Source organism: Empidonax traillii, unplaced genomic scaffold (genome assembly GCF_003031625.1).
Source record: "Empidonax traillii isolate 1590-97213 ecotype Southwest subspecies unplaced genomic scaffold, ASM303162v1 scaffold834:size519909, whole genome shotgun sequence".
Taxonomy (NCBI): domain Eukaryota; kingdom Metazoa; phylum Chordata; class Aves; order Passeriformes; family Tyrannidae; genus Empidonax; species Empidonax traillii.
In genome coordinates, this window is record NW_020956027.1 from 430750 (window position 1) to 445874 (window position 15125).

Below are 15125 nucleotides of genomic sequence, written 5' to 3' on the forward strand. Positions count from 1 at the left end.
AAAAGAGAACCACATTGAAAGTTTCCTCCACCATTTCCCAGAGTCACTCAAAGAAAACATCCTAAACATATCAGGAAAAAACATCCAGTAAGGAACTGAGGGTGGGTGACAAAGAAAACAAAGAGAAGCTGAAAGGACCTGTGGGTTCTTCTTGGACAAAGGTGAAAAGACTGAGACTAGTAGAAGGTGCATCGGGGCTGGGAGGTACACTGTGATTTAGCTCAGACACTGAACTTTACTTACAGCCAAAATGGTGAACTCCTGCAAAAGTAAAGATAGCCAAGAAGGAAAGAAAGACAGAGTAATCCCAATTAAGACAAAAACATGAACTAAGCTCTCATGTTCTCTATTCATCTTTAGTTTGATTAGAAGAACATACTAAGGAGTATGGTCTTCAGCAGAGAGAAAAAATAATTGATTTTAGTGGCATTTAAAAATGGAGATAAGATTGGGGTTTATTACAGATTTTATATAGGATGATGATGCCTCCCATGAATTATTCTTTAGTATTTTGAATGTATTCTTTGAAAGTAGCTCCTTTAACATATATACATGCTATGCCACTTAAATCCTTACTAAATCAAACATAGGAGAAACAGATTACTCAGGGGAGTAATCAACACCATCAACAGCCATCACATATTACGTTTTCTAGCACTTGTAACTCTCTTAGCAATACACATGATAAAGCTAATATAGAGTATTTTTATGAACTAGCAGATATTTTTCCAAACAAATGATTTAATACTTCTATAACCTTTATTCTTCCAAATGACTATAACTAAGACTTCATAGTGCCTCCAGAGCAAGATCTCTCAATAAAATATTTAAAAAAAAAAATTTACACTTTTGAAGAAATGCTAAGATTATTTGATCCTATTTATTTAAGTACAGTGTTTCTAGCACTTTGAAATACTCAGTAAACAAGGCTATAAAATACAGTTTTTTTCCTCCTACGCCCAGAGTGCACCAGTTAGCAGTTTGAAGCAAACAACTAAAATTTCCAGGGATAAGGCCTTCAACAACTAAAATACTTTTAGGCAGCATCTTCCTGATCATCTGACTGAAAGAGAAAGTAAAAAAGCTGTATTTCAAGAAGTGCTTTTTGATTAATTTAATTCTTTTTCTTTCTTTTTTTTTTTTCTTCCCCTAAGGAACAGCATATCTTAACGGGTACTTAAATAAACCTAAATAGCATGTGTGGCCATAATATAAACAGCATGCGAAGACATTTGCTGACAAGAAAACACTTCCAATGCAGACAAAAGTTGTGCTGGCAAGGTTGAGTAGAAGTCACTCTGTGGCAGGAATACAGCTGTTCTACTCATTAAAGAATTGAGTGGTACTACAGGTTTGAGAAATTGAATCCCCCTCTGTTTTATGCTGCTTTAAAACAAATTTTCACGGCTGCCAGTGCTGACAAATTGCTGCCTTATTTTATATTTCATTTTGTCTTTTCTTCATATTCAAACCAACATATTAGTATAAGGGCATGAAGAACTTCACATGATTGCTGAAAATTTAAGTGATACATCACACAGCATTTGTTAAACCTACCAGCTAAAGAGACAACGACTAAGATGACAGCAGAATAACCATATGCCTGGTAGTACTTGAAAGAACAAGTGCACTGGCATCATAATCAATTATTGTAGAAATCCTTCTAGATCATAAACTATGGTAGAAAACCCTGATTGCAAATCACACCCTGTAATTCATCAATAGATGTTATTTCCTTGTTTATTTTGTCAATCATTTATAATCTTCTATGAATATAATAGAAGTGATTTTTTTTTTCCATTAAGAAATCAGTGAACCCACTGACAAGCAGGGTAAAATAAAGAAAGATACATTTTGAGCTAGGGCCAACATCAGTAAATCTTTTGTAAAAATATCACAGACTTACTGTAGCTTAAAGCAGTGTGTAAATATTACTGTTTCATCATAACTCTAAAGTCGTATTTTCTTTAAGGGAAAGCATTTCTGATTCACTCTATGCATGTGACCACAGAATGCATCTAATTAAGAATATCAGCTTTCTTTTCCAAGCATTCCACTGTGAGTTCCTAAACACAAGAGGGTGAGCAAGCAGTAGCCTCAGCCAGTGTAGAGCATGAAAGCAAGGCAAGAAAATGTTCATTTGTAAAATGTTTGGTTTTTTAGAGTTGTGCTAGCTCTTTGATGGCAGCATGGTTTCCTGTGTTTAAAAGCAGCTCAGGAGCTACATTTTAAAAACAGTAGCGGTAGAAAGGCAAGGTACAAGGCAAGTAAAGGTATCAATTAATATATGAACTAGCAGGTGCAATCTTCTAAGTAATTCAAGTATAGGTATAATTTTGGTAGGCTGTGTGCAAATTTGTGAGAACAAAAAAAGGTAAATGGAGCTGCATGCTAAGCTCTTATATTCAGAAAACAGAACTACTAGTATTCTACAAAGGAAAACTACGTGTAGCTACAGGTATCGACTAATGTTAATACACATGCATCAGTTTCCTAAAAGGTATAACAGACTTTGCTTTTAGGGGTAAAGGGAGAGAATATCTGCAGTTAGTCAATCTTACTGCAGAGCCAAACCTACCTGGAATGAAATACTGTTCTTTAGCTAAATAAAGAGAAAAAAAAAAAAATAGAAGATGCACCTGAATGTCAGCAAGCAAAGAATGAGTTTTATTAGATTAAGTATGGACTGCAGTTAACTACAGATAATTAAGTGAAAAAAGGTGTATTTACAATGAGAACTGATAAACAACAAAGTGTGAATAGTCATAAATGTATCCGGAACATGGATAAGAAACAGTTTTCATCTGGTATTTGCACTTGAGACTGAATAAATCGTAGAATGTGAAATGCACCTGGAACAGCTGGATACCATATGACAAAAGTTAGGATTTAAAGAAATGTAAGTAGGAAATGGAATAAGATTAGAAAAAGAAAACAGTAAATTTCAGTATGAGGCAAGCTCCCTGTATAAAATGAATATGTCATGTTTCCATATTTAGTTTAGGAATTTTTAGATCTTTCACATATTCCAGAGCATTGTGGAAATTTTACAAAATGATTTATGTTGGTGATACTTGTAGTAAATAACTTTAGCATTTCATTCTCAAGTTTTATATATTGCCTTTATTTTGTTAGATTTAATGCTACTCAGGAATAGTGCCAAATGTGTTAACTACAGTAATGTTCCGTGACCCAATAGTCTATGACTTCCATGATTTCCCTCCCTTTAGTCAAAGAACTAAAAAAGATTCTGCGATGTTTAATAATTCCATAAAGAGCCAGCTGGCTTCATTAGAACTTATATAATCACCTTTTTTTTCTTTTTTTTTACCAATAAAGGAAAAATAGCAGCTGAACTAAGAAAATTACCTGAGCAGCGGAATTTCTTGCTTTTGATCTGGCCGATCCTTTTGTTCGCCAGACGGCGGGGGCTGGTGCAACGGGCACCGCTGGTCTCAATGGGGTTTGTATGAAGATAATCCGCCAGCCACTTCAGATGGCAGTCACAGATAAATGGGTTCTGAGCCAAATGCCTTTCATGAAGAAAAAAACCAATAATTTCACACATTATTTCCCTTTGGTCTTAGTAGTACCCAGTGCTTTTACTGCGTGTTAGAATATGAAGTCGTTCTAAAGACAACCATAAACAAGAGCATACGTACAAGGTCTGAATCGCACGTAGGGGTGAGAAAGTGCCTTTGGCGATGGTCTGAAGCTTGTTGTCATACAAAGAAAGCAGATTCAAGTTGTGCAGATCCTGAAATGCATCAACTCGCAAGCAATTGATCTTGTTGGCATTCAGTAATCTGTTTAATGGAAGACAATTATAAAATTGAAAGAATTTGCTCCACGTTACAGCTTCAGCATTTTTTACAGATAAGTCTTTCTGCACCTTTGTTACCAGGAGATGTAGTAACAAATAATAATTGATAGTGACATAAGGCATTTCGGTGAATTGAAATGTCTTATCTAAGTGATACATATTCCTATATGTGTCCACCTTGGAGTTGAAATGTGTACATTTATTCAGCTAAAAGCACATTTCTTCTATGTGCTGGTAGAAGGTGTGTGTGTGTGGCATCTGTGCAGAGAAACAAGCCTAAAAAATCAAGTATATGCAAGGAAAACTAGTTCCTTTTGCCAAACAAATAAACAAACAAAAAAGGAACACTGTGTTCATGAGCTGGAAGAGATGTGCAGTGGCACTTTTAATTATATGTTACTAATCAGCATGCTGCCGCATTAACAGAGTTGTAGTAAAAACTGGTGGTATGGAATATATCCAAATCTGTCTTGGATCCTTTTTCCTCTCCATCTTCAAAGGGAACCTTTTCTTCCTTGTACCTCCCAGACTTTTAGTGACAAAACAAACAAGGCAATCTAAACCAACTCCTTTTGAAATGAAAAAAAAGTCATTCAACCCCACGCATTTTTATAACCAAAAATTTTTTACTTTTTACCATTTTGAGCCAGAAATGGTGAATTTGAACCACAGTGCTTTGAAAAGAAGTTTCGTCACAATCTAGAAATTTACTTAGACTGAAATGTACTGTCGATGCAATGTATATTAAACCATGGACATTTTTTTAATAGAGAATAGTTTGGAAAGGTCTCTTTCCCCCCTCCTTTTTTTTTTTTTCTTTTTTTTTTTTTCTGGTTTTGTTTTGTTTTGTTTTGTTTTAGACCAAATTAGAAATATATTTTATAACTAAAACATCTTTAAAGGAAAAAAGAAATCATACCCTCCCTGCCCAATACTATACTACTTTGTGACTAAAATAAATCAAAATACAAACCTCTAGGTGGTGCTAGAAATTGCATTTTTTAAGTATCTATTTACTGTTTTGCCATCTTCAATTTGTTGTTAATAAGAGACATTTTGCCAACCACTGCACTGTGAAGTCTTGCCATTAAATAATTCTAAACAAGTGGGAAGAAGTTTTAAATTCTTTAAGTATACTCTTTAACTCAACAAGTCAGTTTGTCTGGGACAAGTTCTTCCAAAAACACCGCTATTGTTTTACAGTCTATTTCACAAATTTATTTTACACAGTACAACTACTACACAGCCTCTTCTGCTAATTTTTGACAATATTTGATAAACACATCACCATGATATTCTTTATTCCAGTATTAAATCTAAAGAGCAATGGTTTATAAGATTACACATGGAAATTTCCAAAGTCCTAAAGGAAGCAGCAGCTAGAGTTCGGAGTCAAAGAACCGCAGTGTCAGAAAACATTAAGTCACCAATGAAATTATGGTGCAATGCTCTTCTTCACGGGTACAACCAGAAATACAATTACACTGCATTTCTACCACATATCTTCTCTTTATAAAATACACAAATACTCCTTCTATGGTTCGCACACATCTTTATACAAGCTGTTTGTTCTTTAGAAGGCAAGACAGTATCGTATCTTACGGGTTTTATCCTTAGAAGTTCCACACAAGAGAATAATTTAATTTTAATCATTTTAGGCTGTGACATTAACTAATATGATCACATCTGTGGGGGAATGGCAAGCTGGCCTACAACGGTCTTAACTCCTTTGGCTTTAACAGAATTTGATTTTACTATACTTTGATCTTACACATAGGATTTCCTGTCAGTTCTTCTTCAGGTGTAAATCTCTCATCATGTCTACCCTTTTGAATGGTCCCAAAATAGAATAAATATTAAAAAAAAATACTCACAGCAACTGGAGAGAAAAGAGTCCTTCAAATAGGCCCTTCGGAAGTTCTGTAATTTTATTGCCATAGAGGACTCTGTACCAGGAAAAAAAACAAACAAAACCACCATAATGAAAGGCATATGCTATGGGCTTTTGACTTCAAGAATAAAGTAATTCTCATTTTCCTGAAAGGATTTTAATGCCAACTGCTTAATACTTGCAACATCCTTGTGATCCTGTGAGGCAACTGGATCACACATTTTCCCAAAAGGTGTAGAGCCCAAAGGGCTCTCTGCAGAATCAGCACCTCACTGCTTACAGCCTCACCGAGGGACCTTGGTAAGTGGATTTGCCGTTTGCAAGAACAACTAACAGAGGAATTAAAGACATGTTTGGTTTTGTTCAGCTCTATGCTGTACTATAAATGACATATTTATAAAAACCCTATACATTACTAGTGTCAAGCTGTAACAATATTCAGCTATCACTAACATTCTGAAATGATTTTTACAAGTTTCAGAATTGATTGAATTAATAGAAAAGCTTTGCAGGGAGACAAAAAGCCAAAATAATTTCACTTTAAGAACAAGGAGAAATTTCCTTCTGTTTACAGGTCAAAGAGATACCTACAGTGAATTGAGCGAACGTAAGCCCTGGAAAGCATCTGGAGCTGCTTCAGAGATCTGGTTATTACTCAGGTCACTGAAATAAATGAAAATTGATTTAATTAATTCAAGCTTTTTTCAAAAAAACCAAACATTAAGATAATATGTAATTAGAATTAAGCATGGATGGGAGAGTAAAATTAAAATTTTTACTTGAGACACTGCCAAAGAATTTTAATATAAACCCACTAAAATTGCCAGTGCACCGAAACAAAATGAATGGTTAAAAACAGACCTTTCAAATGCTTGAAACAAAAAATGCTTTTCCTAGTTGTTTAAGTACATTTTATAAAGAATTCTCTGCTTGCTATGGCTATGGGACTATGTAACCTTAAAATAATCTGTAATTATCCTCATTATTTATTTTTTAATAGAATTTTCACTGCAGCAGTATATTGCTTTTATGCAGAACCATATTAAACAATTTCAATATTTGGTAAAAACCCAATTTTTATTAATATGACAAATATATTCTTAATAATCAGGCTATCATATCAGTTAACCTTCTAGCAGTCAAACTTCCTTAAGTGCTTACACATTGACTGTATTTTCCCTGTCTCAACTTGACTTGATTTTTTTCTTTTTATGTAGATATATTATGTATATGTGTGCATACATATATGTGAAAATAAAAAATTTAAATTATTTGGTACATACATTCTTCGAAGCTTTTTATAAGGGGAGAAAGCTCCAGGAGGTATGACCTTGATTGAATTTTGTTCTAACCGTCTGCAAAAGAACAGGATTAATGTAAAAATACAAAACCTAGGCCAAACAGGAATCTGAAGTCACAAGAAACTAGAAGGGATAGACTTCAACAAAGAAGGCTACTTTTGCTTTCTTTTTCAGTATATTATTTCAGTATCATAACAGTATAATATTTCTTTCATTTCTTTCATTTCTTTCATTCTTTCATAATGAAAAAAATCTGTCAAACCCTTTAATCTATAGAGAATAAGGTAAATTAGCACCCAATCTTGATTTTGTATCGAAAGAAAACTTATTTTCAGAGCACACAAGATTTTTCTACAATTTAAGATAGAATTGTAATTAAAATTTCAAACCTGACTTGGTATTAAGTGATTCCCAATGTATTATACACATATAGCAATTTGCATAGTCAGTTTATTTATAAATGTCTAAAGACTTCATTGAGAGAATTGAAATATGCAAACCACAGGAAAGGGGAGATGAATGTTCCCACAGAATGTATAGCATACAGTTCTACCTGCAGTAAGGCAAATGCCATATTTTAAAATATGTACAAATAATTTCTTTAGATACAGTAGGTAAAACATTTTCTTTAAGATGTACTATAAAGATTGCACAGCTACATTTCTAACTTCTTTAAACAAGTATTTTAATCTAAAATGGGGGTTAATGTTAATGGCCACGCTTGCTTTGAATGTATAGTGACTATGATTGAAACTTCCCATACTGCAAGTGTGAATCTGCTGATAGAAACTGTTTTCCAAGAAGGTTTTGAACATGCAGAGCTTTGTGTACGGGAAATCTATGCTGATACAGACCTTTGGACCACATGCCAATAAGCCAAAAGAGACTCAGGAGTAAGCACATTTAAAATAGAAGCAACTTCTTTACATACTACAGTGTATCATGGTTTTCTCAGTGCAAAAATTTCTGTTATGTAGCCATAAGGTAAAAAACTATTATACCAAAAAGTACAATAGTAAAAGGCAAGATATCAAACTATATATCATTTTTATCTAATAAGCTTTCTACTTCCCCCTTTCATGAAGTTGTAGTATGATCTATGTACATTCAATACCAAAAATCTATTTTAATAAAATGAATCAAAAATCTCTAAATTTACTGCACTATTTTAAATGACAAGGACATTGACTCAAAATCTAAGGTGAAAGAGCCTTTTTAAATCTAGATGGAAGAAAATTGGCCTATTTCTTTCTTTTTTACCCTTGTCCTATTAACTGTTTTCTATTTCACTTTTGCACTGATAGAAACATACTTGTCTGTGTGTGCAGCGTAACTAATAAGTTCATATACTTTGAGTAAGTTTTCCAAGAAAATATCCTAACAAAAAATGTTTTTTTTGTAAAGTTTCTGAAGAGATCATGATATAGCTGAACTGAAGATTTTTTCACTGATTTCATGTAGTCTTTTTGTTCAGATAGAGACACTTATATATTTAATGCCAAAAATCTCTTTAGTCTAATCATACTTTACTTTAGCAGAATTTGCTGTTAAATAGGTTACAAAGAAGCCAAGAAAAAAAACCCAAAAGCTCCAGAAAAAACTTCCTTACACACAAAATCTCACTTCTTCAAAGCTGTTTTACACAGAGTCCTTTTTTAAAAAAGCTACTGAACTAGGAAAATGTTGCCACCTTGCTATAGACTTCAGGTAAAATTTACACACTGAAGTGAATCCCATGGCACAAGACTGATAACTTTTTCCATAAACATGATACTCTTTCATACTCTTCCTTTGTCTTGGCTGAGCCTTTTGGACCCATGAAAAATATTTTGCACCAGACCAGGATGCTGACCAGGTTACAAAGCAGCAAGGTCGCTGGTCGTCAGTAAACCTAGGTAGATGCAGAAGGCAAACATCAGAATAGATAAAAACTTGCTGAAGTTAACAAGTTAGGCCAAATCCAAGTGTTTTCTGTTCTTACCCTACAATTTTAGCTTAGTTTTCCCAGGAAATAAAGATTATGCATGTCTATTTTCTAGACAGTTTTCTATGCAAGTGGCTAAATCAAAGAGAGGTAAAACCTCCAGATAATAAAACTTTCTCACTTCAGCAATTGGAAGGAGTTGGGAAACCAAATTAACCCAGCCCTGAAGAACATGACTGCCATCCATCCATTCCTGTTACACACACTATTTGGCAGCAGTCAACTGCCTAACCACTAGGGATAACCTGACCAAACATTTATCAGATGTGGAGCTTTGAAAACGAGCCAAAGACTTGCACAGTAAAACACACAGGGTGTAACCAGAGGACTGGAAAGGGGATGGTGGTTGGTAAAAAGGACAGGGAAGGATTAGGCCATATTAAAGAAAAGGGCTTGGATTGCTGGAGACTGGGGCAAAATGCCTCTGAGTATATGGGAAAAAAGAGATACTGCAGCAGCAATGCTCCCACATGAGGCTATCACAAGCATCATTTATAAATTCTGCTTATCAGTCCATGATGTAGAGATTTTTAATCTGGTGCTGGAGTGTTCCAGTCTACATTCACATATCTTTAAATATATAATTACCTTAACTAAATACAATAAGATGTGTAATGCAAGGTCTAGCATTAAATTAAGACACAAAGTATTTTCCAAAGTATGAAGACACAAAGTTTACTCTCTTAATTAAAAATATATATTAATTCTATAAACTGAAGTACCTAAGTACCTTACAGGATACAAGGAGGCGGCTTTTACGAGAAGATGGAATAGCACATTTAATTTACTGTGTCCAATTTCTCTACAAATTACATGAGGCAAAACCTGAAGAAGTCCTGCTACAGTGTATTTCTACAAGCTAATTTTCTAGCAGTTCTAGTAGAGGAAGTTACCAATTCACTGGTAGATATGAAAATGAACTTCATGTCAACTTTACCTAACATTTCCTTTCAGTAAAAAATTTACAGTCTAGTAGACAGACTGTTCAGTGCTGGGATGAATTTACAAGCTCTTCTGGATAAAGGATTTTTTATAGTATGATCATCTAAATATGTCTTTTCTTAACTCACGCCAAAGTGAGTTACACACTGAAATACATCACATTTTAGAAAATGAGATTAGCATAAGAAAGGAAAAATAAGATTATATAAATACAGAAGAAAAATCTTTTATACCCCACTTTGTCTGTAAAGAAAGTAAATCAAATTCACATTTTCCAGCTTTATTATCCTCTAATCTTCTGCTTTATCTTCATAGAATCAGCTGAATTTCACAGAGTGCAAATTTGCATCCACTATTCCAGGGAAAATCTAATTAGATATATTCCAGGGTCAGGAAGTACAGATAGACTAATATCTAAAGGAAATTTGCATTCCACTGATAAAACTCATGGTAATTAAAAACTCGTTTATATTAATGCCTCATATTAAATGAAACATTTTTAATTCTGGAATAGGATGGTTTGCAGTTATCTATTGCTGAAAAAGTCAGCTATTAAGTGCTTGCAAATGACATGGCAAGAAGTACCATTATATCACCAAAGAACAAAAGGCTCATGTCAGTATTTTTCCATGAAACTTGTATTAAATCTTGCGCACAACATGTCCTTTTAAAGTCATCCCAGAAGTCATTCTATCTTTTAAATTAACATCTATGTATCATAAACAGTGCTTTGGTGGTTTTTCTTTTCCAAAAGTCACTGTCAATTTTAGTAGCATATTTAATAAGATAAGATAATGGAGGAAGACAGTTAAGTATATACTTCATCAAAGCTTGCAATGCCTCATGTACAAAAAGTACTCTGCCCATCACCACACAAACACTAATTAATGTTCTTAGTATTAAGTCTGCTGCTCCTTTTAGTGGTTCACTTCAAAGAAGTCCTGCATCGATACATAAGTGTTTTACTGTCTTTTAATGCTGCCAAACTGGTTGAAACCTTTTTTGAAGACTATTCCCTAATCTCTCCTATCTAGGAAATGTACTGTGAACATTTCTCATTTGGAATCTTTCCCCTCTGCTTATCACTGCAGACACTGCAATGTACAACCATTTACTATTCTAAGAAACAAAGGTGCTTCTGCAGTTGTGACTTCCAACCTAATCAAATCAAATCAAAGTAGGTCCCCAGCCAGTAGACAGATTCTTCCCACACGGTCCCCTGAGAGCCTTGTGACATGTAAATCACTTGACACTTTCCAGGAGGATGCTGTTCTCTACTATAAGCCTGCAGCACACCATTACTGATTACTACTTCCGCACTTACAGAGACAGACAACATGCTTATTTATACTGACACTTTTAGACTAGCTTATTTTCCCCACTATAAAAGCCATTTCTGTGAAAGACTGCTGCACCAGGAAAGAGGGTAGACTGGGAATTACGAACACCCTGTTCTCTACAGAATCATTTTTACTTTAAATCATGCAGATGGGGTACAAGATACTAAGCCTGCTCAGTAGAAAATGGTAAAAAAAAACTGCACAGAGTTGTTCTGTACCTAAGTGCATGTAAATGGATGAGAGACATTAACAAGTATTTTGTAATAATAAATGAACCAAAACATATTGCTTACGAAAACAAGAATTTGAATATGAATAAGCAAATTAGCTGTATATTTTATAATTAAGCAATCAGAACATAACATCTTGATTAAGTAAATGTGGACAATACAATAGTGGCTTTAGCAGTTAATTAATCTACATTTTTAGTTCCAGTATCTTTTACTTTACAAAAAGTCTTTCAAGAAGATCACCAAGAAATCCCAAAAGAATTTTACTACAGAGAGGAAGTGTAAGCTGTGCAATGAGTCTGATGTATGGCACAGATGCTGATTATACATGGTAATAAAATTGACAGCTCTTCTTTGCATTTTCCCCATCTGCTTTTAAAATAAATGGCAAAAACAGCTGTCAAAAACCCAGAAAATAAATTTCAGTGATGGGATTGAGTGCAGCTCCTGAATCTGAAGAACTGCAATACACAGCCAACACATCTCTCATCCTATGCAACATCTGCCAGGCTTTGGATGTTTTTTCTGTTTGCTTTTAAAATAAGGAAACATTAATGGTCTCCCTCTGCTAAAAGAATCCTTGAGTCTATTAGACAAAGTATCTTTTTTTCTCTCTCAACAACTGCACCTCCAGAGTGCTTAAATCCACTAAATGTTGCTTCTAACTTTAGCAGCAAAAGAATTCTGTTGAAATCTGTGATATCATCCATGTCTAACAAAACAAAAGATGTATTTTGAATGACTACATTACTTGCACTTCTTACTTTCAGGTTCTGATTAATAAATCTGGTTGACAGTTTCCTAAATATTTGCATATAAAGAATCATTGTCAATGTTGCCCTAAAGCCTGCCAAACTGTTAAAATCTAATTGTTCTATCAAATAAATCCTCATGGGATTGATTTTAAATGACAGATGACTCTTTAGTCTGCATTACATCAAGAAAGTAACAAGAACTGCCATTCTAAAGCTATTAAACAATTCATTGCATTTACTCAAAACTAAGTCTCAAACCTGCATTTGTTTAATTTTTCATTACAGAAAGGGCCATCTTGTGCTCTGAACCCTAGAGCACCATTAATGATGATAGGCTTTACATTCCTTCATTGTTACAGATTCAGGTGTAGGCAAAATACACCACTTGTTAACTAATTATTTGCTCAGTACTTTGGCTTCTGTCAGTGTGGCTCCAGTGTAATTAGCCTGAGTCACCTAGAGTCAAGTTAAAGTCTCTCTAATTAGCGTATTTTTTTATGAGAGTTCTCATACTACAAAACCTAGCCAAGCTGTTCAGAGTAAGTGTAATAAATTCACAAAAAAGATATAATCCTGGTACACCCTTGGTTTATCACAAGTAGAGACTTGTCCACCTGTTCTAAATGAGCAGAAATACCAGCTTGAGACCATTGTGTGAGACCAACAATGTGGCATGAGTGGTCATTACCCGTTAAGCAATACACAAACTTACACCATGAATAAGCCATAAAAATCAAAACATTTTAACTGAGAATATGTGGTTAGTTACTTTACCATGTATTTAGAAATGTATTGATGAAGAAAGCATTTGATAGATGACAAAACACAAAACAGTGAAAAATCAGTATCCATCGTTTCTTTTGAATGACTTCACTAATATAATTGCTGTGGAAAAGTAATCAGCAGTGAAGAGCCATATGTGAAAATAAAATCTAAGAGGAACAACACCTTTGGAGTGTGGCACAGCTGTCAGAGATCTATAAGGGTTTTTCTGGAAGAGTGAGATGGGTCTTCTCCAGCTTCCCTTCGTCCTGTATAGAATATTCATTTATTCCATGCTTGAGTTATTTTCTTTCCCTTGGCAGCATCAGAGAGGTCCCTCAAGGTACCTCTTCTACTTCAACACCCACCAGAAGGTTGCACAAAACCCCCAAGGTTGGAATGGTATTCATTCTGACCAGTACCTACTTCCAGCGTCTGGAAACCAGCACTAGTTTCATATGTTTCTTGTCTAGTTTTTGTGTTCTATGTCTCTATGTCCTCTCAACTCTTAATATTATCCTGTCATCCAAATTTAATTAGTTTTCAAGATAGGACACAGGGGTATGAAGAAAGCCAAAGACGTGAACAATGACAGCATAGAACACATGCTAATAAAGAACAGATTAGATGTTATATGTACAAAAACGTATTGACAACTCAAATAAAAAAGCTGGTTTGCTTGTTATGGGATTTTTTTTCTTTCTTTTCTTTTTTTTTTTTTTTTTTTTTAAACACATTTACCAGTAATTTTCAGATTAGGAAGACGTTCAAGTAAGAGCGTGACAAATCATTTCTCTTGTGTGTGTTAAGCAGGCAGAATTAGCTATCAAATTAGCAAAACCATCCACTTTTGAGGCAGTAAAATGGAATATGTTTTAAGTTTTGCCTGAGAAATACTAAGGTAGGAATGCCAAAGATAATGTAAATGTAATTCAGTGAAATCTGCATTGGCAAATCAAATATGTTATGGTGAAGTAGCTAATACCTTAACAATTGACCTAATCTTGTTTCACATCTATTCAATATGTTGCCTCAGGGATAACGCATTTTTTGTTATTCACATCAGTATTGTGTGTTTACACCACATGAAAGCTATGAAGATTTAGCAAATTCCTAAATTTTTTATAATCACACAAACTCCTTTGTTGTATATTGCAATGGACGTAAACATACAATCTGCTAAGGAATAATGACCTTCCCAAGATCAAAGAAAAGTACAGCAAGAGAACTGTATTCAGATCATCGATGCCACAGGAGAACAGTCTAAACTGAGGTTCACTTATGAAAGGGAGTGGCAAATCACAAAACCTTTCAAGTAAAATTATGATGTAGTAAAAGGTATGTTTTCGTGCAAAGATTTGCCAAATTAATGGCCATATTTGCAATATTAAACCAACTAAACAGGGCCAGGGACATTTCTTAACTTAGTTGCTGCAGAATGTGGAAAACCTCAGACAACAGTGTATACTGATACTATAATTTTAGTTTCATGTCAGCTATTTTCACCAGATATTTCTGTTCCATTAGGAATCTTTTTGATCGTCCTACATATGTAAAGCTGTACTCCTATAAATTCTTTCGAACAAACTTCTAGAGAAAAGATAAACATGTAAGCAACACACTATAACTAGAAATAATGCATCTAAAAATCACATAATATTTTGGACATAAAAATGCATTAACTTTTAGTCAAAACAGAAGAAAAAGCTCTAGATTTCACTGAAAAATCAGTATCCATATTCCACTGGTAAAAATTCTGAATATCAAGTCCAATGCATCAGTCAAGATTGATCTTAAGAACACTGGTCTAACAAACTTCTGGGAAGGAGAGATAAGAGAAGGGTTGAGGGAAAGTGTATATAAAGTATAGTTGAAGAGAAGCATATATAAGAAAAGTTAATTTTAAGCACAGGGCAACTATATGAAATCTGGCGTGTTAATTTAGGAGCTGAGTAAAAAGTAGTGAGGCCATATGCATTTGTCAAGGGGGTATTTAGTTTCTTAAGTACCATTTAATGCACTTTATTTTAATCCAGCAATATTTGAAAATTCAAATACAGACAGTTTTTTGGCTTCCTACTGACCAAAGTATGTATC

The 15125-nt window shown here is 34.2% G+C and overlaps 1 protein-coding gene across 1 annotated transcript in view; it reads right to left on the bottom strand.

Annotated features, from left to right (window-relative positions):
• Positions 1 to 15125, bottom strand: part of SLIT2 (slit guidance ligand 2) — a 114543-nt gene that overhangs the window by 70107 nt on the left and 29311 nt on the right. Inside the window, exons 9-14 of the mRNA XM_027902066.1 lie at positions 6998 to 7069; positions 6306 to 6377; positions 5698 to 5769; positions 3663 to 3806; positions 3370 to 3533; positions 2579 to 2602 (exon numbers count right to left, since the gene is read on the bottom strand). Of these exons, the coding sequence (XP_027757867.1) occupies positions 2579 to 2602; positions 3370 to 3533; positions 3663 to 3806; positions 5698 to 5769; positions 6306 to 6377; positions 6998 to 7069 (548 nt within the window). The remainder of the gene's footprint in view (positions 1 to 2578; positions 2603 to 3369; positions 3534 to 3662; positions 3807 to 5697; positions 5770 to 6305; positions 6378 to 6997; positions 7070 to 15125) is intronic.